This window comes from Grus americana, chromosome 1, assembly GCF_028858705.1.
Source record: "Grus americana isolate bGruAme1 chromosome 1, bGruAme1.mat, whole genome shotgun sequence".
In the NCBI taxonomy this organism is placed as follows: domain Eukaryota; kingdom Metazoa; phylum Chordata; class Aves; order Gruiformes; family Gruidae; genus Grus; species Grus americana.
Window position 1 is genome coordinate 56,017,495 of NC_072852.1, and position 24,374 is coordinate 56,041,868.

At 39.3% G+C, this 24,374-nt stretch overlaps 1 protein-coding gene across 8 annotated transcripts in view; it reads left to right on the forward strand.

Moving 5' to 3' along the window:
• Positions 1–2,589: 2,589 nt before the first annotated feature.
• Positions 2,590–24,374, forward strand: part of LUC7L2 (LUC7 like 2, pre-mRNA splicing factor) — a 34,133-nt gene continuing 12,348 nt past the window's right edge. Inside the window, exons 1-6 of one of the 8 annotated variants that reach the window (XM_054841262.1) lie at positions 2,665–3,014; positions 11,259–11,329; positions 12,478–12,583; positions 13,000–13,094; positions 22,730–22,828; positions 23,702–23,812. In XM_054841262.1, the coding sequence (XP_054697237.1) occupies positions 22,733–22,828; positions 23,702–23,812 (207 nt within the window). In that variant the 5' untranslated portion in view covers positions 2,665–3,014; positions 11,259–11,329; positions 12,478–12,583; positions 13,000–13,094; positions 22,730–22,732. Of the gene's footprint in view, positions 3,015–5,450; positions 6,307–7,199; positions 7,380–11,258; positions 11,330–11,862; positions 12,584–12,999; positions 13,095–22,729; positions 22,829–23,701; positions 23,813–24,374 lie in introns of those variants that run through there. The other 7 variants (XM_054841252.1, XR_008579209.1, XM_054841225.1 and 4 more) reach the window with 7 other exon arrangements.

Below are 24,374 nucleotides of genomic sequence, written 5' to 3' on the forward strand. Positions count from 1 at the left end.
CGGGCTAGGTTTTCCCCTTCGATCTGAATGTGTGGTATGACAGGCAACCTCCCTGGAATGAGAGGAAGGTGGTTTGTAGTGGACAAACATGTCAGCCTTCACTGCTAAACTGTTTGTCTAAGGAGCTGCAAGGGTTATTGGTTCCCCCCTCAAAGTCTGTAGGTAAGACAATTTGCCTGTTTACTGCAGGATTTTCCAGCCATGTTCTCTGTGAAATTTTGTACTCTCCCAAGAGCGAAGGCCCTTTCTTTGGAACATTAGTGGATTCTGATGAACACTGCAGCAGCACAAACCTTTCATCTTGAAGATTTTTATTTTTTTTCCTCATGGCAGTGAGCTAGTGGTAACAATTCAGAGAGACAAATAGTACTTAATGAATTATGTGTTTCTTAGTGTCTCTGAGTGGTTGACCCTACAACTATAGGCTTCCTATCCTCCTCTTATACACTGTGAATCTCAGAAAAACTTCAGTGAACTGATTATTGCCAGTTACACCAGATACACAAATCAGGCTGTTGTTTTCTTGCTTGTCTTGCAGTCTGGAACAGCAAGTTTCTTTTTATAAGAAAATAAGTACTGGCTTGAATTGTTGCTGCCCTCTTCTCAGAAGAGGGTTGAATTATATGCAAGGAATCTGTAATAAGGATCACTTACAATGGCTAAAAATGTGAGGCTTGTTTATTTGGGGGAGGAGCTATAAGCAAGGCACTCTTAACAGTGCTTGGTGTTTGTTGTTTTTGGGGTTTTTTTACTATCAGGGAAAACAAAGTATTCTGTCAGAAAAACATTGGAAATAGAATTACTTTGTCTAAATCTTTATGTTCTCCTTCCCTGGTATTTAAAACCTTGGAATAGTTAAATCCCCAGAGTATAGTGGATAGGCACAATAGATCCTTAAAAGTGGGGAGATTTGAGCTACTTAGGTGAGGTAAGGAGATGTGAACTACAAGTTTTACGGTTCTCTAGACCAAAAATCCAGTTTCCAATTCTTGCAGTGTCTTACTAGTTAAAGTGGTGTTAAACACTTTTTTTTTTAAAAAGTGTTGATACCACAGGTGGGAAAGTACCAACCTATTTGCAGCTCAGCAGATGAAAGTTATTTGAAGTCACCATGCTCTGAGAATGGCTGTGAGGTATTTGTTGCTCTGAGTTACTTAATGCAGCTGCTACAGTCTGCAATTTACTTTCCAGATGGACTAAAGGTTTGCTCCATCCAAAGTCTGTTGCATATTGCTCCAGAAGAATAATATATGGCTCACTGAAACCAGTCCTAGAAGAAAAGCTGAAATTTGGCCAGAAATAGATGGAAAAAGCAATCTTTGCTCTTTAAAGAGTACCTAAAGGTTGTGTGGTGTGGGTACAAATAATAGCTAAAATGTCTCCATAGAGAAAACTTTAACCTGTATCGATTCCAGTTACTTCCCCGTAAATCCAAAGTAACATAATGACTAACAAAAGTAAATTTATATGTTGAAGAAAAAAACAAAGCCAGGATGTGTTCTGAGCACTGGGTAGGGAATCTTTTCCTAAACTTGTTAGAGAGCACTCTTGTCTGAGCATTGCGTTTTCCCTTGTGAAATCCAAATAACTGGGGGAGGTTGTTGGGGTTTTTTAATGGCTTTTTCTGTTGCCTTTTCTCTCTTGCATTAAGCTAACCTTAAAATTTGAACGTGACCCTGGCTGTGAACAGCTGGAACTGATCCTTGTGACAGTCATTGACGGCTTTTGGGCACTAGATGGCAACACGATGGTTAAGAGAGAGTCACAAAAGGCAGGAGTTGGGATAAAAATTGTCAAAATATTTTTTTTTGAGACTGGATCCTGGTGCTCTGTAAGTTGAATTAGCTGTGACATGTAACAGCAACTTCAATTTCAAGGGAGGTTCTTTAAAAAGCAGGTACTGTAGCTTTTCTCACCAATGCAACTGTAACTGTGCTTGAGAGGGGAACAGAGCAATAAAAATGGTGCTGAATATCAGTCAAATAAAGGGAATTGTGTTTAAGAAGCATATTCTGTCAGCGCTAGCTCAGATGTACGTACCCGTTCACCCCCACTCCCACCTATGTGTATGTGCACCCACGTGTTTAATGACTCGCTCCTGTCACTCAGCGAGCGCCCAGTGAAGAGATGTGCCTGTCCCGGGGATGAGTAAGCAGGACCAGGCTGCTGGGCCGTAAGAGGCGTCTGTTACATGGCTCACGTTTCCCTCCTGCTTTGCATTCATTTCAGCTCAGCCACGTGCTTTGGCACGTTAGAATCAGCCGTCGTTAAACTGTTCCGGTTGGGTTTCCGGGCACTGCCCGACTTCGGCTTCCCAGGAGCGGGCCGGGGGCCTCACAGCCCCCCCCCGGAGCGCCTTGCCTGTGTCACTCTCGGAGGGCGCGGCCGCTGCGGACCAGGCCGCGCCGCTGACGCGGAGACCGGGACGTCACAGTAGCTACGCGAGGCCGCCCCGCCAATCAGTGCGCCCCAGGGACCCAGGCAGGCGAAAGGCTCCACGGCCCAATCAGGAACCTCGCCGCGCTGTGCGTCACCGGCCGAACACCGCACACCGCGGCCAATCAGCGGGCTCCAAAGCCCATCCGCGCTGACGTCGCGGAGCGGACGAGGGGGCTCAGGGCGCGTGCGCGCGGTTTTCCGTTACCGCTGGCGCGCGCGCGCGTGGCAGGCGTGAGAGGAAGCGGGAGGAGCGGAGGGGGGAGGGGAGGCGAGGCGGCGGTGGCAGCGGCAGCGGCGGCAGCGGCACCGAGGCCGGCGCGAGGCAGGTTTCCCGCTCCGCCTTCCACCGGGAGCGCGAGACAGAGGCAGCGCCTGCTTCCTCCCCCACCCGCGGCTCCGCCCGGGCCCGCCAGTGACGCGAGGGGGAGGGCTGAGCGCCGCGCTGGGCCTCGGGCCTTCTAGGCCGCTGTCGGCGTGACTCGGCCGGGCCGGGCCGGCCCCCCGCGCGCTCAAGATGTCGGCGCAGGCCCAGATGCGCGCCATGCTGGACCAGCTCATGGGCACGTCCCGGGACGGTAAGTGCCCCCCGGCCGGGGCGGGGGAGGGGAGGAGGGGGCGGAGCCGCCGAAGCCCCTGAGGTCACGGCGGTACCGGTCAGGCCGGCCGTTCACCGTGATTGGCAGGCCCGGGGCCCGCTCCCTCGCCCCCCCCCGCCACCCTCCGCGGGGCGGGGCCTGCCGAGGCCGTAGGTCAGCGGCGGGGTGGGGGCCTTCGGCGCTGCCGCCCCCGGGGCTCGGGGGAGCCGGGCGCCGCCTACCCCCGCGGAGCTGCCAGCGCCAGCCGTTGTCCGGGCGGCGGGAGGCCGTGCTGCCGTTTCAGCTGCTGTTTAAGATCCGCTCTGCGCGATGCCCGGGGCTCGCAGCGGAACTGCGCCGCTAAAGGCGCGCCCGCGGAGCCTTCCCGCGCGGTTCACCGCTGAGGGAGGCAGCAGTTTGCTGGATTGGGGGGGGGGGGTTTACGGGACACAAATAAAAAAATCCCCTCAAAGCAACAGCCGCTTCGGTAGAGCGCGGGGGGGGGGGGTGGTGGTGGTGTTATAGTTTTGTCTAAAGTCTGACCCAAACCATCATTTCAGTCAGCAGGTGGGTACGGTTGTTGCTCTCTGAAAGAGAGAGTGTAGTTAACCCAAGTGGATGAACTCTTTTAAAAACAAACAAGCCCCAAGCAGTTAACGAAAAGCTTAACATCTAGAGGCAGTAATCCCGGGAGAGAGATACTAGATGTACAGTCAGGTTTCAGATCACTCTGCGGTCACATAGTGAACTGAAGAATTATCACTGCGTAAAGCTGCTCAGAATTTTTGTCAGGGTGCATGGCGATCAATGTGAAAGTTTGAATTGGCAGCCATCCATAAACCCAAATAGTTTGGGGATGGCTAGAAAAGCACTGTTGCTGTTGTGCTGTGTAGTATCTTAATTATAAACAAGAGAATACTGCACCCGAGGGTAGACTGCAATTAGAGATTATTTGAATGTTCTGCATGTTGTACTTGCTCTTGCAGATGTGTTATATGTTTGTTGAAGCTTCATGCTGAATTAATGATTACCTGTTTTCCTATGCACCAAGTAGGATGTATGAACTGGGCTGTACCTTGTATGTGCCGGTCATCTGTTGATACTGGGGTAATGTGATCTTTCTGACAGCTTTGCTTTTTTAGTATAATCTAGAATTCTAAATAAATGTAACTATTTTTCACATACCCAGTATGTCATGAATGCTTTCTGCTCAGTGCTTATAGTTGTTTTAAACAGGGGCGTAATAATCTCATTGGAAAACTACTGTTCTGCAGATTGTCTTCCAGAGCAAGTCTGGTTAGTGAGTAGTCATCATGTGGGATCTGACTTAGGGTGATTTTTGTCTTGGCACGAAAGATTTTCAAATACTTCCTGTTGTCGCTGCGCGTGTCTTAAGTGCTTGGCAAAGCAAGGTGCTTGTGAAACTCAAGTCTTCCCAGTGTTGGCACCTAGATCATTGTCTCAGAGCTACCTAAGACTACACAGAAGGTTGGGGGGGGATATGCGCGTGTCTTTCAATTTATGAATGTATTTTGTATTGGGTGGTGGGAGAAGAGCGTAATTTATCTGTGACAACTGCTTAAAAATGCTAAGTGACTAAGATCGAAACCAGGAAAAACAATTTTAGACTAGATTTCCTTTAGCTTTGTGAGAAAGCAGTTATTTTATTGATAATTGTATTTCCCCCTCCTACCCACCCTCTAATTCCCCAACAGCATGTGCTGAACTGTTTAGAAACTAACTGACTAGAGAGGAAGCATTTAAAGAAAATTGGCAGGATGGGAAAGGATAAGAAGAAAAGACTGTTTGCAAAACTGACTTCCATTATTGGATTAAGTGGGGGATTGAGGATCTCAGTGTAACACCATTCTAGGTTTGGGGGGGTTTTTTAAATTAAAAATCCAGTGGAGCATTACTTAAATCAAAGTGCACACAGAGATTGAAAATCATCCTTTTCTGCAAAGCTGGTGCTTACTAAATTCAAGGCCATGCTCAAGGTCATTGAAATATTGCTAACCTTGAGAGTAGTGGGCTTAGGGTCATTTGGGTTTTTTATGTTCCTGTCACCTTTGACGAATATTTTATTTCTAGTAATATGAAAATCGCAGCTTTTCACTAGAATGTGGCAATTTTTTCATTTCTTGATAGTTTGTAGCTCTTATTTCACCCACTTGTCCACATTACCTGTGATGTTGCTCTGCCTGGCAACACAATAGAGCTTAAAATGTTTCTTTAAAAATTAATCTTTATTGGTGATGTTTGCATTTTATGTTGTTTAAAATTACCAAAGTGCTTTTTAATTTCCTGATTAACAGAATTTTATACTTTACATAGTTTGAGGGTTTTTTTGGTGCTGGTGGGGTTGGTTGGTTGGATTTTTTTTTGAGGAGCTGAGAATGTGAAGTTTAAAATTCACATAGAATACTAGAAAAGGTAGAGATCAAACATTTCAAACTCAGAGGTAAATTCAAAGCAAATGTTGTTGCCTGAGTATGTAGTCTATATTACTTTAACTTATAGTATCCTTTGTAGAGAACAGGAATGTGCTTTGAAAATTCCACAATGAGATGCTCAAACATGGTTTTTAGGAGATGATCTGTAGGCTGTAATTTGTGGAAGTTTGTGCGCACTCATTACAAGTGGTGTCCCTGGGGCCAGAATGGGGAAGCTCAAAGGAGATAGTTATGAAATCTTGTTATGGATTTGCTGTTGAGCTCTGAGAGCACCTAGAAAGCGCAGTTCTGTATTGGTCAAATTGATTCAGAAAATACCCACTGAGCTGTAATGTCACTGTAGGAATATTTATGAAAAATAAGCTGTGTTAGTAAGGAGGCTTCCCATTTCAGACAGAGCTGCCCAGTGTGTGGCTGTCCAGAACTAGGTGTGTAGCTCCAGGCCTACCCCTTGCTGCATCCTTTCCCAGAGGACACTAGGCTCACAAGTGGGGAGAACTGAGAGCTTTGCGAATTGTTTTGGCAACCTGCTTTCTCCCTTGTCAGAATTTTGGCAGTGGGATAGATGCATGCTCAATGTGTGATGAACTGCTGCCTGGTACCTGCCAGGATGTGATGTTCAGGCAGCCTCTTGCCAGCTGCCTGGCCCAGTGCCCTGCTGCTTCGTGCTTACCTTTGCTCAGGTGGTAGACACCTGACAGAGATGTGAAACAGAAGCAACTTGGTAGATGCTCTTCAGATGTTTCCAGTGAGTTGCAGTTCTTAGAATTCATCTGGGATATGGAAAAAGCAGTTGTATTGTTAATGTCAGTACAACAAAATCGTTCTGTAAATGACAGGTATGGTTCTGTTACACACATGGAAAAGTACGTTATTTAAAACCAAGTGTTTTTCTTTAAAATACCTTAAATATACCTAACTTAAAATTATCTTGCACGTTTCTCTGACAAGAAGTGGAAAACTGGATTGGATGTGCGGACCATACCAAAATTTAAAAAAGTGGCTTAGATTTTGATGTTAGTAAAAAGCTGGACTAATTTAATATAGTCATGACTGCAGGCTGAAAAACATCTTCTCTGAAGTATGTCATTCCAAGTACTGATAACCTGACATACTTAAATAGTGAGGCTTAAACATAAGCTACTGAATTCATAACATGGTTTCCCAAATATTGAGAAATAAGGAGTGCTGAAGACCAGGTGCTAATCTTATGAAGAAAACATTCATATGTAAGTACATAATGTTTTCTTTACTGTTAGCACTTCAACTAAAGGACTCTCTATTACATATGTCAATAGTTAAAAGGTTAGCTCAAGTTTAATTTATTGTTGATGACCGGAGCTGTGGGAACTTGTCACTCAGAAGTATTAGGAATAAGCTGATAGAAAAGTGTGATTTTTATTTTTTTAATACTACTTTTCAACTGTAAAATTGATTAAACATTTTTTTTAATAGTATGCTTAGGTAAACCCTGGTTTTGCCATCCCTATTATCTAGAAAATAGGAGTGATCCTTACAAATAGGATCATAACCGTTTTAAATAAATCAAGTCACAAAATGAGTGAAATGTTAACAATTGGTATTAGTACTCCAGGATTTTTTTTTTTTTCCTTCTTCAGAATATAGCTGGAATGAACAAAGATGGCCAAGTTTTCTTTAAAAGGCCTGATCGTAAACATCCCGCTTTATCTTAAATCAACTTACCTTGCTCAACTGGTTCACTTTCTGCCAGGTCAGTTATCTGCTCTGCCTTGCCGCATGAGTGCTGGAGTCAGTGTGAGGAATGGGTTAGAAGCAGAGGGTGGAGCAGGATCGTTCCTTCTGACAGCGGTGCAGACACACAGCAGATCAGAGTGGCCCTGGAACAACATAGCGTCTTCAAACTGCCAAGACTTGACTGTTGCAAAGAAATGTGGTGGTTGTTTGGGTTTTTGGGGGGGGTTTTTTGGTTGTTTTTTTTTTTTTTTAATAATTGCTACTACATCAAAATGAGGTTATAGTCTAGAAATATGAAACACTAGCAAAATTAATTGGATTTTTCTTAAGAGACAGATAAACTTGTGTGTGCTTCTGAGACTTACATGTGGTCATGAAAATGTACTCCTAAGCATCCTAACAAATATTATGCTCTGTGACTAGCAGAAAAATCTTTGGAGCCTTTAGCTATACAGAACCCATGTGTATGAAGTGCCGGTCAGTCTCTTCTGTTTCACCTGCTGGCTTTTTGAGCTGAGCTGCTGTGCTTGGAGTCTTTAACTCAGTTCTTTAGCTGTTACTAGCAAAGCACTATTCTTGTTCTAGATCATCTTCTGGCATTGAAACTTAAAATATCCTTTTTGCATCTGTTTACTGTTAATCAGTTTTTCTGTTTTACACTAGCCACTTCAGTTATCCTTTTACTAATGTGTGACTTCTCTGTCCTCCTTGTTTGGGAGGAGTTGAAGTGATACCCCTGTGCTTATCTTAAAGTCATCCTGTGTTTGGTGACACCCTTTATATGGTAACAGAGCTGTAGTCCAGAATTTGTAACCCATTTTTTAATTTGCTTCCATATGGGATTATTGAAGTGTTCTCTGTGTATGTAAGGTTGAGTGGTGGGTTGAAGTTAGTGTTTTCAGGGCACATGGATTTTTGTTGTCCATTACTGGAGGACTACTAGTAGCCATTTGGGTACCTTCAGGCTGAGGGCTAGGATAGGGAGCCAGGAGCCTCCTCTGAGAGCTCTTCTTTCAAATACCGATCAGCAGCTAAGTAAAGGCAGAAAAAAGTGTCTTGTACACACGAATTTCCGCAAAACCTACCCAAAATATTGAACTGATGTCAGCTCAGAAAGAAATCTGAAAGTAGTAGCAACACATAAACTTCATGAAAAGGTTTTTTATTTGTCAGTTGGGAGTGATCAGAAGGCTTTGAGAGCAGCTATCATGTTTAGTGAATTGTGTGTATTTGCTGGCTTTGTTAGAAGGTTCTAGTACTTTAGCCCTTAAAAATGAGGGGAACAGTGAAGAACTTGAGGAATTTTTCTATTCTGGATTTGGGACACTGTATGAAGTGGCATTTATAAAGAAGCAGATGGGGATATTCATACCCCATAGAAAATAATTCCTATATTTGTTCAATTTGTAATGCATTAGCTAGCAAATGGTTTCATTCTATTCTGCAGTGACAAGTATTAATTCAGTCATAGTGCAACCCAGAAGCAATCCTGCTTAGAAATGTCTTATTCTAAAGGTGTTCTGGTAAAGATGCATCCAGTGTTAGTGACAAGAATATCAGAATTAGCTCCCCATTCAGTGTGTAGCAGAAGCAGGATCTTCTGTGAGTGCATAAGCCTCAGTTAAATAATGACTTTGAATACTTGTTATACAGGACTTGCTTTGCTGATGAAATTTGATATGCAGTCTTTGACCTGATATTCCACCCAGTTAGTAGCTCTTCGTGAGTAAAGCTTTCAGAGTCCCTTGCCAACATGTTGGGACTCATGCTTAAAAAATTTGAGCGGAAAGCTAACCAGTTTTGGTTGATGTAGCTTCATGCAGGAAGTCAACGGCATGGAAATGGACATTGTTGTCTTTGCATGGATTGCACCGTTAGTTTGTGATTGGAGGTTACGGGTGGATTATAATGGGTAATTCTCATCAACATAGTGGGATTGTTGTTAGTAGTTCATTGGGATGCATCAGAACAGTAAGAGATGCTGGATCAAATAAATCATTGTTATAAACATTACAGTGCTAAGCATTGTTGATACATAAGTGTTCATTCTGGTTTGTGATTAAAATATACTAAACAGGAATGACATTGTAGAGGCTTGTTAATAGGTTAGACTTGGAAGTTCAAAGTGAATTGTGCAATCCAAGTGCACATTGTAATCTTAACCCCTAGATGTTCCTTAATCAGCAGTGTGCATTGGTCTTGAATATTGATGTTACTTTTGTAGTCACCGTGTTTAATACAAACTAGAAAACTTCCTTTAGAAAGTTCACATTACTGCCCTCATCTCTTTAATATTTGTGTCTCTAGTGTGCAGTTTCCTTATGCTTATACAGGATAGCGATGTGCAAGTGTAGAAATTTCCTTGATGTTTGGCTTTTCTTCTTGAATGGTTTCAATTATGTTTCAAAGTTCTCCATTCATCTGGAAACTAGTCTCTTATAGAAATGTGGTTTGGGCCAGGTACTTTAAGTAAAACTCAAGCTGCTGCTTCTTGAGGAAAATGTGATTTATTTTTTCTGTATCTCCATTTAAATTTTATCAATCGTGATTTTTTTTTTCTTTAAATGGAGAAAATCTAATTGGAAACACAGGGATGGCTTATAATAATCGATGTTGACTCCTCTGATGCCCTGGTAAATTACTTTGATTTCTTTAACGAGCATGAGTCCTAAAGATCAAGTAGTTGAATACGCTGCTATTCTTCAGAAGCAGGGTTAAATAAGTTGCTATTCTGAGCTAATTTAATTATTTACCTATTAAAATAGAATTTGTAATAAGGCCTGAAGTATCAGTGGTAGCATCTCCTTCATAAATGTTTATGGATACTTCTGAAATTTAGATGACTGCAGCTACTTGGTACCTAGATGTATTATTTTCTTATTGCAGGATATATAAAGTCTTTTTTTGTAATACTCATAAACATTGCTTAGCATTCACTTGATTGTTTGACCATGCAAAGAGTGCATCAACTGAAGTATGTTTGACAAAGAGAAGTAGTGTCTGGGTTATGTGACATACCACTGAAGTCCTTGGCGTAAGAACACATCTATTCACGTTGTTTTAAATCTTAGAAGGCATCTGCAAAAGTCTGTTTTGCGATTGCCTGAATGTCAGGCGTATAGTGGATCTGTAGATTTTATTCCATGTGTGTCCCTGTCCCGCCCCCCTCCCCAGCAACCCATGTAGACCCCAGGTCATCATCTACTCAAGATGATTCATCTGTAGGTCAGGAACAGAATGCATCTTCTGTCTTTGCCAACAGGTCTGCACTGTTTAGGGGTATTGGAGCTCATAAAATTCATGAAGAAATAAAAGCATTTTCTTCTGAGGCTATCAGACTCTGGAATGAGCTGACAGAGGGACACAAAATTCAGTCATTGTTATGTCATAGTATATGACACCTTTTCTTTTTGATAAACCTTTCCTTCTGAAACAACATTGATTAAAAATAAATGCAAATGTATGAAACTGCTTTTCATAGGAAGGAAAAGGTAAATATCTGAATGTTTTGTGTATGGGAGCCTTTCTGAAAGTCTCTTAGATACTAGACCAAAGGCATGGTACAAAAAGAATAAACGTTTAAAATGTAAATGTGGAATGTTCTTGAGGCTGTCGTTGATCAGTTTCTGCTACCTTTTTTTTTTTTTTTTTTTCTTTTTCCTATGTTGTCTTATCTCAGTTTGGTAATTGTGATTATCATGCTAGCCACTTAGATGAAAAAAAGACTGTATTGCAGCTGTAGCATCAATTCCTAGTTGTGGTAGGGGTATGAAAAAAGCTACGTCTAGATGTTGAGGTAACATCTGTCATGATACTACTTACCAACTTTTCCAAAGGAACCATGAGTCTTTTAGCAATTTTCTGATCTTGATAACTCCTTGACTCCTGATAAGTTAGTGCTATTAGGCCATCAGCTGTCTCTTTTTAGAATATTTTTCTTGATTTTGTTCATTTGTCTTTATATAGAAGAATCTTTACAGTGAACATGTATTTCTAGATGCTGTGTTAAAATTGCTGGCAGAGTCTATTATTCTATACAAACTGAACAATCTGGCCCCTTGTTTTATTTATAAAGGTTCAATGTATCTTTGCCTGCCTACATCAATCTGCAAGGGAGTGTCAGAAAGGCCCCGCATTCGCCGAGCCGTGAGTTATCAATAACTTTTCAGATGTGTTAATGAATGTGGAACAAACGCAGTTATGTGTTTAAAAAAATATGGATCCACCTCCTAAAAAGAGGGGGAAAACAAAAAAGGAAGAAGCAAAAACTCTTTACTGCAGTAGCAGGCATGATTATAAAGGGATTGCTCTAAATTTTTAGTAGTGTAAGTATAACTAAGCAGTAAGGTTGCCCTCTAGAAAACCTATTGTTGAACTGCTTTGAAGCTGTCTTTAGCCTGTGGATTACAGGTTTTAACTGTTATATCCCGCAGGCAAATTAAGTATGTGGTGGTTTTGGAAACTTTTGTTTGCTTAATAATCTGAAACTTGGCCCATCTGAAAATGTTATGTATTAGCATCCTATGCATAGAACTGATATTTAAAAATCAGATTGCATAATAGTAAGAAAGGCTTGACTAACAAGATGCGAGTTTTTTATTCCCCTCTGTTGTAGTTACCTCAGTAATTAATTTGGCTTCTTGAATTAATAAATATTCTCAGTGTTTCAGGTCATGAAGCCATAAAAAAACTTTAACTGCAAAATGTATCTTGTATACATCAAATATTTGATGAAATTGAAAAGGCTGCTATCTGAACTCATTGTATGACTTCCCTGCCCCCCAGCAGCCTTCCTTGCTTCAGTAATTCACCAGTAGGTTTTCAATGATTAGAGATCCTAACAAGTTGTTACATTTTTAAAAAATGAATAAATAGATACATCCTGAGAGAGATTAAGGTGTTTTATCATGCCTGTGTCTTGACAACAAGAGAGCTGTAGCAGTGGTCTCTCTTCTGAATCTCAAATAGCGCCAATGATGTCTGGAAGAAAAACATATTCCCGCCCTCGTCCCCAAAATACCAGCTGGTTACTTTGTTCTGAAGACTTTAGGTCTTGCTCCTAGATGGGGTTATTTAAACTTAAAATTGGACCTCAGTGTGTGGGCAGGTTGATGCTTCTGCTGATGCAGGAACTACAACATGCCGTGATGAAGATATATAAGATGTTCCCAGCCCAACAAACAGCGTGTAGAAAAGAAAAAAAAACAAATGGCTTATGATAGAGAGATATGCAAACATCTGTAAAATAATTTTGCATGTAGGCTATGTCCATATGTTTGACTGACTTTTTTCAGGTTTGTAAGCATTTAAAATCATTCTTCTGCCAACTCTTTATGCTACTCCCATCAGAAGTAAGAGGGTTCGTTGCATCCAAGAGCAAAATCATAAAATGAGTATCAGGTGGGATTTGGTGAAGATGCAATGTATATCATTTTGTGTTTATGAGGCTGCTTTTATATGCTATTTGTTGCATACAAATACATCACTATTTCATGCAAAACCTGAATAGAACATTATATAGCTCATTTAGCAAATGCTGTTTTTAAGCTAATGCTGTCTCTCTGGTTTCAAGCACTTTTCACGCTGCATTTTTGAAGGAGAAGTGTGAGAGGATTTTAAAATAGCATTATAGAGCATTAAAACATGTATTTGTGTTTTTGGTGTTATTTGGCAAAGAAGCATACAGTGTTTTAAGTTCTAGTTTCCATAGGCCTTCACTATGTGACAGGGCAGTGTTAACGCTTTGCATGTAACCTGCAGAACGTGTCGGCTTCCCCAGATTTCTAACCTGGAATGTGTTGGTTTCTATATTGCAGGTGACACAACCCGTCAGCGAATCAAATTCAGTGATGACAGAGTGTGCAAGAGCCACCTTCTCAACTGCTGCCCTCATGATGTGCTCTCTGGAACTGTATGTAGCTAAATCTTGTGTTTTATTTAGATAAGAATGCAGAAAATGAATTATATTTGGTTTTAGTAATAGTCACGGTTTTCAGCAAGTATCTGTCTAGTGCTCTCTGGTAGTTCAAAGTAACTTTTATAAACAACTAATTTATGTGTTACAAAGTTATTTTTTTAGAAGTTTCCTGTTCTATATGCTAATTATTACTTACAAATTCATCATCATTTGCTCTAACAAAAAAATCTAAAATACATAAGATTACTTACGTGAACTGAGGTATAGCAAAGTGGTTTTAAACTAGTACTGTTGCAACTGGTAGAAAAAGAGGACGTGTAAAACTAGTAGAAAAAGAGGAGGTATAACTTAAGCATAAACTGGGAAGTTGTTTTCTTAAAACTTGATGTTGTAGTAAGAAATTATCCCACCAATATAGGGAAGAGAGGTTATCTTCAGAAATATTTTAGTGAAAACAGTTGAAAGTTCAAATAATTTATAGAAGCTGAGATATATTGAATGATAGAGATGCTCAGTGTACAACATCCAGTTACTGTGCCATTTTCATAAATTATAAGGCAATTTGAAAATTTCCACTTATGACATAACAATAACTTTGCTTTTTTGACTTGGATTTTTGTGTGCTCTGTAGTAGAGGTTCCCCTGCCTGAGCATAGGAAACAGGGGGCTTTAACATGTGCTGGTAGCTTTGTCAATGTGCCCGTGCTTTGCCTTGTGGTGCCTGATTGAGGTAGCTTATTCTTTGTGAAAGACAAGTAAGCTACATTTCATTGATTATTTAACTTAATGTTCTGTGGTGTTAGAAGAATTAATAGTAGAGAGATGTACGATGATCTGCAGGGTCTCATGTGCCTACCATTCTTAATGCTGCACTTCAGCTTTCCTTATTCACGTTGGCACGTTTTCTTCCCCTGTGGCAGAAGGGAAAGTAAATACTGGAAAACCTGTCTTAAGGATTATTTGAAGCATTATTGGTTCTCTGTGCTGTATCATTCCAAATGGCTAACTTTACTGGAGCCTTTAATGAAATACAGAATGAAGTTCACGTGCAAAATCATAAACTGAAATACGTAGACTTGGTAACTGATTTACCCGTCACCTGGCCTTTAATAGGCTTTCCAAGTAGCTGTGATTTTAAACTAACCGTAACATTTTTGGTTGATCAAAGGGCTTCAAACATGCGTGCACATGCTAATTTTGTTTGGCACTTGTACTGACAGATCAATAGTTACAGTCCATCCTTCTGTCCTCTTAAGAGTCCCTTCAAAAGTAGGTGCAACTGTGATTGCTAAGCAGCACAGTAAGAAGAGGCAAAATAAGTAGTAGAGCTGAACTACAGAACTTAGCATTTGTCTTAATAAAAATAAAAAAGTCAATGGAATAGAAAAGGCATGCTTGTTGAGCTTCTTCATAAGTCTTGTGGCTTCCTAATTTTTTTTCCCCTATCCTTAAAGACACACTTTCCTTTTTCTGTCATATAGCAAAGTTCTGTCATAACACAAAAATCAGGTGCCTTAATGTGGTGTGTTTGGTATATGCTGAAGGTAATTCATGCTGAAGGTAATTCACGCTGAAGATAATGCATCTTGCACATATTTCCTCACCTTCAAGTCTTTCTTTTTTATAAGTGATAACAAATTGATAACAACGTTTTGTGTATTCAATGCATGTGTAGTTTTATTTTGAACTGTTGTGTGCATTACTGTCCAAACAAAATGGGGGCGAAAAGGAGAAGAACATGTTCCTCTTCACCCTTCTGTTACATTGTCCAGTGTTTTGGTTGTGATGAGCAAAACAGCTCGTGTTTGGGGGAAGATGTGTGACATAAAGGTATGCTATAAAAACATACAAAGTCATTGGTTAGAATTCCACAAGAAGATACTTCCAAAATATTAATTTGACAGCTTTTCATTGCAATGTAATTTCTATAAGCAAAGATTTCCAGGATGGCTGTCTTTAGTGAGTAAGAAGTGTTTATCTTCAGAACTATAAAAGTCATAGGTACCATGTAATAATGCCTCTTATGGTGCAGACCAAGCATGTAGGTTGGGCCTCCTTACCCAGTTTGTTAGTCCTTACTGAAAGTTCTCATCTGTCTCACACTGGTTTCTGCTGCTGCTCTTGGACTACTAAGCTAAACGGCTTATTCAGTGAATATCAATCAATCTCTTTTTTTTTTTTTTTCTTCCTCATAATGCAGTTAGTCATCAGACCACAAAATGTGTTCCACGGTGTAATTCTGGGTCCAGAAAAAGTGCCTAGTTTAATCCTTTTAGTGGGAGTAGTAGAAAAGGACTCACTCTCTCATAAAGAGACAGGCTTTATCTGACCCATGTGATGTTCTGCTGTTTACCTAGTCATGGGTCTGAAGAAATGGACCTTTCTCTCTTAATAGCACAGTTTTTAAAAAGGGCAAGAAGCTAAGTTTTGATAGGAAAATTTTGATGCATTTTTGCATTCAAGATCTGTAGGTAACAAAGCTTGAGTGACTTTTTTTTTTTTTTTTTTTTTTTAAATTCAAATCCAGAATCTTATGCTTCGGAGAGAATAAGTTCTCTGGGGATGCTTTGTGAGGTTAAATCTCTTCATTGCCTAGATTATCAGTAAAATACTGGACACAAATTGCCATTTTTTGGTCACAAGATCATCTGTGCAGTTCCTATGAAATACATATTACTGTTCCCGTCTGCAAAATGCAGACTTCCATGCTATTCCAATCCACCCACTTTTTCAGAAGCACTCAAGGAGGACATTCACAGATAACGCGAGACAAATGAAATGACTCCTATGAGTAGGCTCTGTTAATTTAGTGTGGTTTTTTTCCTTAATGGCCACATACCCAAAACTCTGCCAAGGAATTGATTTTCCTTGACAATAAAATCATGTTCCCCAGGCTACAGTATGTATTGGTAAAAGTAGTGCATGTCTACTTTTCTTAGAAGATGGGAAACTTTCTCTTTGTTGTCCATATTTCTGCATATTTTATCCCTTTGGTTAGATGAAGTGTGTGCTTATTTTTAAGAATACTGCCTGAAGTCTTTTGTTATTTCTGTACTTCTCCAGAACACTTGCAGTGGGTATTTTCTTCAAGTTTCTTTAATCAGATTTATTTTTTGGTTAACATTAGAAACATTTCCGGAAAAAAGCATCCATACAAATTAGGGACGTTTTGAGTTTTACTAAGAAATTTCCATTGTCTAGATCGGCAACATTTCACAGCTTCCTACTTTTTTTGAGCTTGCTTTTGCACTTCTCTATTTAAAGGAACAATAAAGTTGTTTTTAAAGGAATCCTAAATATTTTGCTTAGGCATGTAAAGCCATAAGAATTAGCAGTATTTTGTATTTAATTCTTTCTTCTGGCTGCTCTTGCCAACAAAACTTTTAATTCTGTGTCAGTCACCCTCTTCTTCCACTTTTCTGGATAGACTTGTCTAGTCATCTGTTAATGAGCTTCAATTGTTACCTACTTGAATCAGGAGATTTTGGTTACATTCCTATTTTATTTTATTTTATTTAGGGACATGGTTTTGTGCTGCTAGGTTTCTGGTTTTGTATACTTGAAAATGCTAAGTCAAGCAGTCAGAGGTGTCTCAGTGCCTGCAAGAGATGATTTTGTGTCACTTCAGGGAAAGACAGAGTATGCATTTGGATTTTTTTGGTGATCTCATTCTAAGGGCAATGGGAATAATGGGCTACGTGGAAGACATAGAACAGTACAAATCTATTGTGTTCTGTGATTATCTGTTCATTTGAAATGTGTTTTGAAGTTTGTGTGAGGCACATAGTAAACTAATTGGTAAGATCACAGAACTCACTCTGTATTCAACATTGTAGAACAGTATCTGTTCAGAACCTGGTTTTGACAATGCCTCTCACAAAAGCTCTCATTTTTAGCTGACTTTTTTTTCATATTTTGGTGCTCTGCTTTTTCATAATGATCACATGGGTACTGGTTCATATGCGTAAGTCAATGATTTAAGAGTTTGCTCATTCATTTTAAGTTGAGAATTTTATAATGAGAGATTAGTAAGACTTTGTAAACCCTGACTACTGGGGCACAGCGAATAATTTACCACTTAAAGTTACCAATTTTTATTTAATTTTTTTTGTCTTAAAGGGTTAACACTCTTACTTTAGCTTTTTTATCCTTAATAGTTGCTAATGATCAGGCTTGTGGTTTTGTGGTGTCTTTTTTTTCCCCAAACTATAGCCTTGAGTTGTTTTTCATCAGCATTACAAAAATGTTTGTTTATATTTATCCATATTATGAAATTAGGACTGAAGCTATGTTTATAGGAGTCAGATGACTATCCTGTAATGGTATAGACCTATTAAGCAACAATCTCTGGTTTTAAGCTCTGTGCTGGCTACGGCAGGTTTTACAAGATGTGTAAGAGTACGTTTTCTCTGTGTATGTTTCCGAATGAATAGCTGAATACTAATGAAAATGACAAGGTGGGAAGATTTAAAGCAAATACCCTTAGTAAGGTTAAAAGTAGTAATGTCCTGAATAGTTACAGTAACCCGCTAGCTATCTTTGAAGAGCCTGAGCAGTTCAACACTTCTGTAGTAATCTGGCTTTCTTATTAGCTTGATTGTGCTTCCCCATTGAAAAAATGTCACAAATACTTTATGTGGTCTTGCAGACCATGGTTGAGAAACTCCTTTCTGCTCAGTGGATTAACTTTGTATTTATGTGTCTCTGTTGAGGAACATTGCTTCTTGCATTTTATTTATACAGACCTCAAAGTATGCTCTGTTTGCTCAGTCCTACAGTTAAGCATATCTTTAGGTGCTCATGAATTTACTGCACTCAGCTCTTCAGGACTCTTGCTGATTAAAACCATATTGATTGAGACCTTGGTTTAGGCAATATACTTTAATAGGTGATTAACTTTAAGCTTATTAGGGATGGAATTCAGCTCTGGATTAAGACATCTAAAATTAGGTTTCAGCTGAGGAGCTAGGTGTCGAAGCTTGCACAGGAGTCAGAAGGGATTTAGGCAGTGGAGCCTAGAGAAAGATTCAGTTCACTTGCTACGGGGTATCCTTCTCAAGGTGGGCTGAATCCATTTGGGCTCACTGGCTGCACTGTCTAGATCTCCTTATACTGTGAAGAGAAGTTTGGATAGTTCACACATCTACAGATAGGTGTTAGTAAGGTATTTTAATCTAGAGTTGATTTCTTTGCTGGTAGTTCTATTGGCTCGGTGGAACTATTTCCATACTTAAAACTTAGGTATGCCAGTGTGATGATACGCTGTAGTGTCACAAAAAGCAGCCATTCTGCTGGAGGGTATCAGCTTTTCAGTGCAGGACTGGTTTGATCGTGTGAACTGCTTTGGCTTTGCAAATCAAATTAAATTAGGCTTGCATAAGCTACCTCAATTTGTAGCCTTCAGCCAAATGGTGATGAATTATCAAGTGTCTGTTGTCCCAGCAAGTGATCGTGTGAGTCTATTGAAAAGTATTCTTAATTTCTGTCACCAGTACCAGGAAAGTGAACTGATTGTACCGTATTCCATTTTAGTGGGTTTAATTTATCTAGGTGAAGGGTTTTTTTCTTACCCTCTATATAGTTATGTAACTTCAATGTTAATATAATATATAGTCAGGCTATAAGACCAAATGCTATGCAAACACTGAAATATCTCATTTAAAAATAAAGACTGCTGCTAGCTTTGTCTTTCAATGAAGATCTATTCTAAGGACTTGAAGTCTTCAGAAATGAGAGTATGGTTAAAGGGAGAAATGTCTTTAAACAAGTATTATACTTCTGAAGATACCTGGAATTTTCAGTGGTTGCTAAGGTCTTTAATAACTTACTAATTTCTGCTTACTTTTAGTTCAGCATTTCTTTCCTGCTAGCAAAGTCCTACAAAAGTTAACCCCATTAGTGGAGTCAGAGGACTTAAATCACACATTACTATATCATCCTAAAGACTCCCTTTCTAAACATATGTTGCCTACAAGAAAGGACAGGCTTTATCACTAGTCTAGAAATCTGTCAGAAACAAAATTGTTAGTGCAGATGAAGAGTGGGTTCCATAACAAGGAATATCTCAGTAGAGTCTATCTGCAGCTTCTTTTTGTCAGTAGCAAGAGTGTTCTCATACAGACTCCAGTAGTTGTCTTGACAATTTGACAAAGGGAGAGATCTGGTTCCTCCAATATAAACTTTTCAGTCATGTCAGATCATCCTAAGCAAACAAACAAAATAACCTTCTCTTGCTGAATGTGAACTGCTTTGGTATGACTATCTTTATAGCTAGAAAGCATTCTCTACATAAACACTGCCCAGAGTATCTTCTTTCAAAACCTATCAAAGATGCTTGCTGTTTTTAGAAGCATTGATAGTGTGTGCTACTATGTCACACTTGGCTCAACATCAGCCCTCTGTGTTTTATGTAGCTTTGACTTTTCTGTGCTCTCTTTTCACTCCATATAGAGTGCATTCAGTAATCTGATGTCAAAGGAATGTGTAGTAGTTGTAAAAGTGCCAAAATGGGAATTTTGCTGTGGGTAGCTCAAGATCTGAAAAGAAAGCCTTCTTAATTTCGTGTTCCAGAAACAGCATCACATCAGAGTTTAGTCTCTGGTTCAATTATTAGTGTCAGCTACTCTGAATGCACATTTATTTTACAGATAAATTCTTCAGATTCTCTATTGCTTAAGTCCTCAGCCAGTTCTTCTTGTCTATTCTTGCTTAACTCATGTGATTGATTTTTTTTTTTAACCTGATCTGATTGAAGCAGAGCCTGTGCATCATTGTTAAACTAAATGTATGTAATCCGTTTCTGTATTAATAACAAAGGCATTCTATCCATTTTGTGGATGGGATGACAAAAATTATTACTAAAAGATTTCAATATGAGGTTGTTTGGGATGAAAGACCAGTTGTCTAAACCTCAGCTCTCAGAAATCAAGTAGCTTTAGTTGCCCATCTAACACTGAGAAAAAAAGTATTACAGAAAGTGGTTAGCAAGTTGTTAGTAGAACACACTAATTTCTTAAGCAGAGCTCAGCCATAGCAAAAGGACTCCTGATATCCTGCTTTGTATGTGGGTTGCCTAGACTATTTTCTAGACTAATCTTCAGCAATAGTTGAAACTTTAAAGAAAGATTCTTCAAGTACGTAGAGTTTTTTTCTGGTTTTAATCGTCAGTAAAAGTGCAGTAACTGCAAAAAGCCCCAAAGCATGGCTTCATGTAGTCAATAAACTTCAGTTATGTCTAACCTGCGGGCTCTGATGTTCTCACCTTTCTTTATTTGCTTTACTCATTAGGACTCCTCTGTAAATAACTTTAAGTAGTGTATGTATGTCTGTCTGAAAGTCACTGTGTCGACAGTGAAAAACAGTTTATGTGCGTTGTTTTTAGTAGCTCAATGTCTGAACATTAGTCTCCTCATAGCCATCTTGTGTTTCAAATGTGATTGATCTTTAAATGGCTGACTACCAATGCTTGCTCTTTGCCTCTGGAGGAAGGGCATGTCTTGGCACCAAATCACAAGGTGGACATGTGGAAAATGAAAATAATGTGTCCTACTGTATCTTCTCTCCATTTCCATCTGTTGTCAGTCTACTTTGCAGCTAGCCATATGAGACAAATTTTAATCTGACCTGCTTTGTGCTTGTTAAGGTCCTCAACAATCCTGATCCAGCATAGACTTTTGACAGTTTGCCCCATGTTGCATAACTTATACCAGCACAAGAGCTTTTAGCCTGATTTTGCATATAATATGCAAACTGGTTTGAGTGTTGAATTTTTTTTTAAACTAAATCTACATGGGGATTTGCTAATAGAACTTTTAAGAAAGACATTTAGTAATATTTCTGCGAAGGTGTTTTCAAAGGATTAGCCAAGACTAGTACAGGCTGTGTTAAGGAGCAGTTCCAACAACGATGTAATAATTTCTTTAGCAGCAAAGCTAAAGGAAAAGGAATACTTTTCTCTTGTACCTGCTTGTTCTTGCTCCCTGTCTGTTAAGCCATGTGAATATTTGTAAGGCTGCACTCTGTTGGGTCAAAGAGGGAAGGGGAGCCAAAATTCCTGTCTTCTGATGAGACATCTAACAAAAAGAAATCCTCTGTAACACTCCCCTCATCCCCCAAAATTGCTGCTAATATTATTGAAGTTATTCAGGAGTTTCTGAAGTGGCATCTTGATACTGTAAGAGATTCTAGCTGCTTAAGTCCACTATTATGTTGCCCCCTACATATTGTCAGCACATCTGTTTGCGGGACTGCCTGACAAGTTGGACAAAGGTACACTGCTGAAAAAGTGCCTCTGGTTTTGGTTTGTGAAGATAGGTTTTACCCAGTCAGTACCCAGATTGTGTTCAACTGCACAGGCAGATGTGCCAGTATGGAGTGGCACAGCGCAGCAATAAAGGGAGGTCAGAAAAATTTTCAGTAGTAATGCTGGCTCAGAGTAATTGCCATCCTTCCGGCTATGGATTTACAGTTCCCACTAAGAAGAAAAGAAATTGAATTGCTACTTAAATGCAAGTATTTTGTTTATTAAAAAACCCCAAACACTCATTTGGCTCACATACAAATGACTTGCAGCAGTTTCTGAGTTCACTCATCTTTTATTTACAAAACTCACAACACAATGTATTAATTATTTTAGTTTTGATTCTAAAACTGTTATTAACAACAGTAACAGCTTTTTCCACCAGAGTTCAACTTTCATTATGTGCTTTCAATTTTAAGAAAGGATTAATTTTTCTTAATATTAAGCGAGCAATGCCAAGAGCAGACTTAACTGAAACTGTGCTGGTTTTAAGTGACATAAATAATAATCACTTTCAATGATTATACATCAACTTGTGCTTTTGCAGAGAGGTTTTGTTCAATTTTGTTTCCATTAAACCAAACCAACCCCAAAAAACTATTTTTGGGTTTTCTGTTTGTTTTGTGGCGGTGGTGTTTGTTGGTGGGGATTTTTGTTTGTTTTTGTCATGTGCACATTGCTCTGTCCTGATCACCAAATAAGCTTTCAGGGAACAGATTGAATTAGAATATCTTGTGCTGTGTGGTATGCAAATTTCAATTTAAAAACAGTATTTGTTACTTAATAAGATTCTGATCACTCTTCTCAGTGCAAGATCAGTGTTACAGGCTACTTACTTTAAGCTCATGCTTCCTTCCTGCCCTTTCTAGAACAGTTTTAGATTACAAGGGAAATATCTATACTTTTTCTTCCTTGATTCTTGAACATAGTCCAACACTCAGCTCATATTCACTCATCTGCAAAATGTTTTGCTGGGATTTGATTTTTGGCTGTCTCACTTGAAATGCTTCAAGAACCATTTTTAAGCAGCACTTACAGCAGTGCTGTGGTTGTAGCTATTTCAGGTAGTGAATATAACTGAACACATATCATAGAGTGTGCAGATAGTTCAGATTAAGCATTTGGCCATTTAATTGACAGTTATTTGCAGGGAACTTGGTTCTCCTAAGCTGTTTTAATTCAATACAGGATGTCCCACTTCAGTCACTTTTTTGAACTTTCAGTAAAACACCATTTTTGCAGGACACTGATACTTAAAGAAAATCGTGCTAACTTCATTCCTTGTAACAATTCTGAAAAGTTATACCACTTTCCCTCTCTCTCTTTTCAGAGAATGGACCTTGGAGAATGTCTGAAAGTGCATGACCTGGCATTAAGGGCAGACTATGAAATAGCATCCAAAGATCAAGATTTCTTCTTTGAGCTTGATGTATGTATTTTGTCTTAATGGTGGAGAGAAAGCATAATTTGTGTACCTAGGTGGATAAACTGAGGACTGAAAGTTAAGTTTTGGTACACACAGAAGGAAAGCTTTTGGAAAGTGATTTTATAGAAAGAGGCAGAGAAATTCTTGGCACAGTTACATAAAAGACACATGCCTCTGATTATACACGAGTATTTAATTTGTATTGGTAGTCATCTCTAGGTAGAACTGTTAACAGCCTTCCACAGAACAAATTATCATAAACGTGGATGCTGTCTTAGTGTTAACAAATAGCAAGCAAATGTTAAGGCTGTGTATACTTTGAAGAGAGTCTTAAATTTTATACTTACTGAAGAAAATAATTATTTTGTATTGTGGATAACAAGTCACATGCTGTATCTCAGTACAGCATAGTTTGAGCATGGTTTTGAACTCCCAACTAGGAAGTTAGCCTTCACTAGGACAAAAAGGTTTGGGGTTCTTTGTTGTTGTCTGGAGGAATGGTGTTAATATGCTGAATAGCTTAAAACCCTAGTGAAAAAAAGTTACAGTATCGCATGTATTGTCTGGGTGAGGTGAACCTGAATATCCTTTGAAGACCTTTAATGGATCTTAGAAATGCTCGCTACTTCTTAGAGAAGATATAAGACGGATTCATTTCCAAATTTCTGCAAAACCTATGACAACGTGTAGACTATGATTTTTAAAGTGTCGTGTATTAGTATATGTGATTAGTAACCATAAAACTGCTGGATTACTGTTTTACAAAGTTTTCACTACTAAAAACTTAGAAAAATTAAGTCTTAATAAACCTGGAAAGTGTTAAAGCTAATGAAATACTCTTGACAGCATTGATCAGTGTTCTTATCGATGCTTTAGGCGATGGACCACCTGCAGTCATTTATTGCAGACTGTGACAGGAGAACAGAAGTGGCTAAGAAAAGACTAGCAGAAACCCAAGAAGAGATCAGTGCTGAAGTTGCAGCTAAAGTAAGTCTGTAAGACTAGTTACCGAAGTCTCTTTGAAGGTCTGTTTTTCTAAGGAGCCACCTTAAGGCTTGGCAAGCAATCCAATCTGAGAATTCATACTGAGGAGGAGAAAAAAATAAGACTTTTTTTTCTCTATCCTTCCTAAAACTGCCTTGAAAGCATGGAGAGAACACAGGAAAGAGTTCTTTCTGATATTCTTGAGCCCAGGAAACTTGACTCTTTGTGATACCATGCCATACAAATGTTAGTAATTCTTACACTTTTTGATCAAAACTTCATCCATAAAGTAAACAAAATTTGATGTGCTTTTCTCTAGGTCTTCTAACTGAAAAAAAACTTCTATCATTCTTCTGCACATACATGCACATGGCAGGAGGAACAGTTGTACAAATGTTAATTTTGCAAGACTTTATGGTATAGGCAACAGTGTGAATTATTTGAAATTTCTGAACAAAATCCTGCTCTGAAGTTAGTACATAGACTTGGTAACTAAGCCTTTCTCTGTGTGTTTTTACGTGAGGCGACTTCTGTTTCACGTTTACCTGGAGAAGTTATCTCTGCG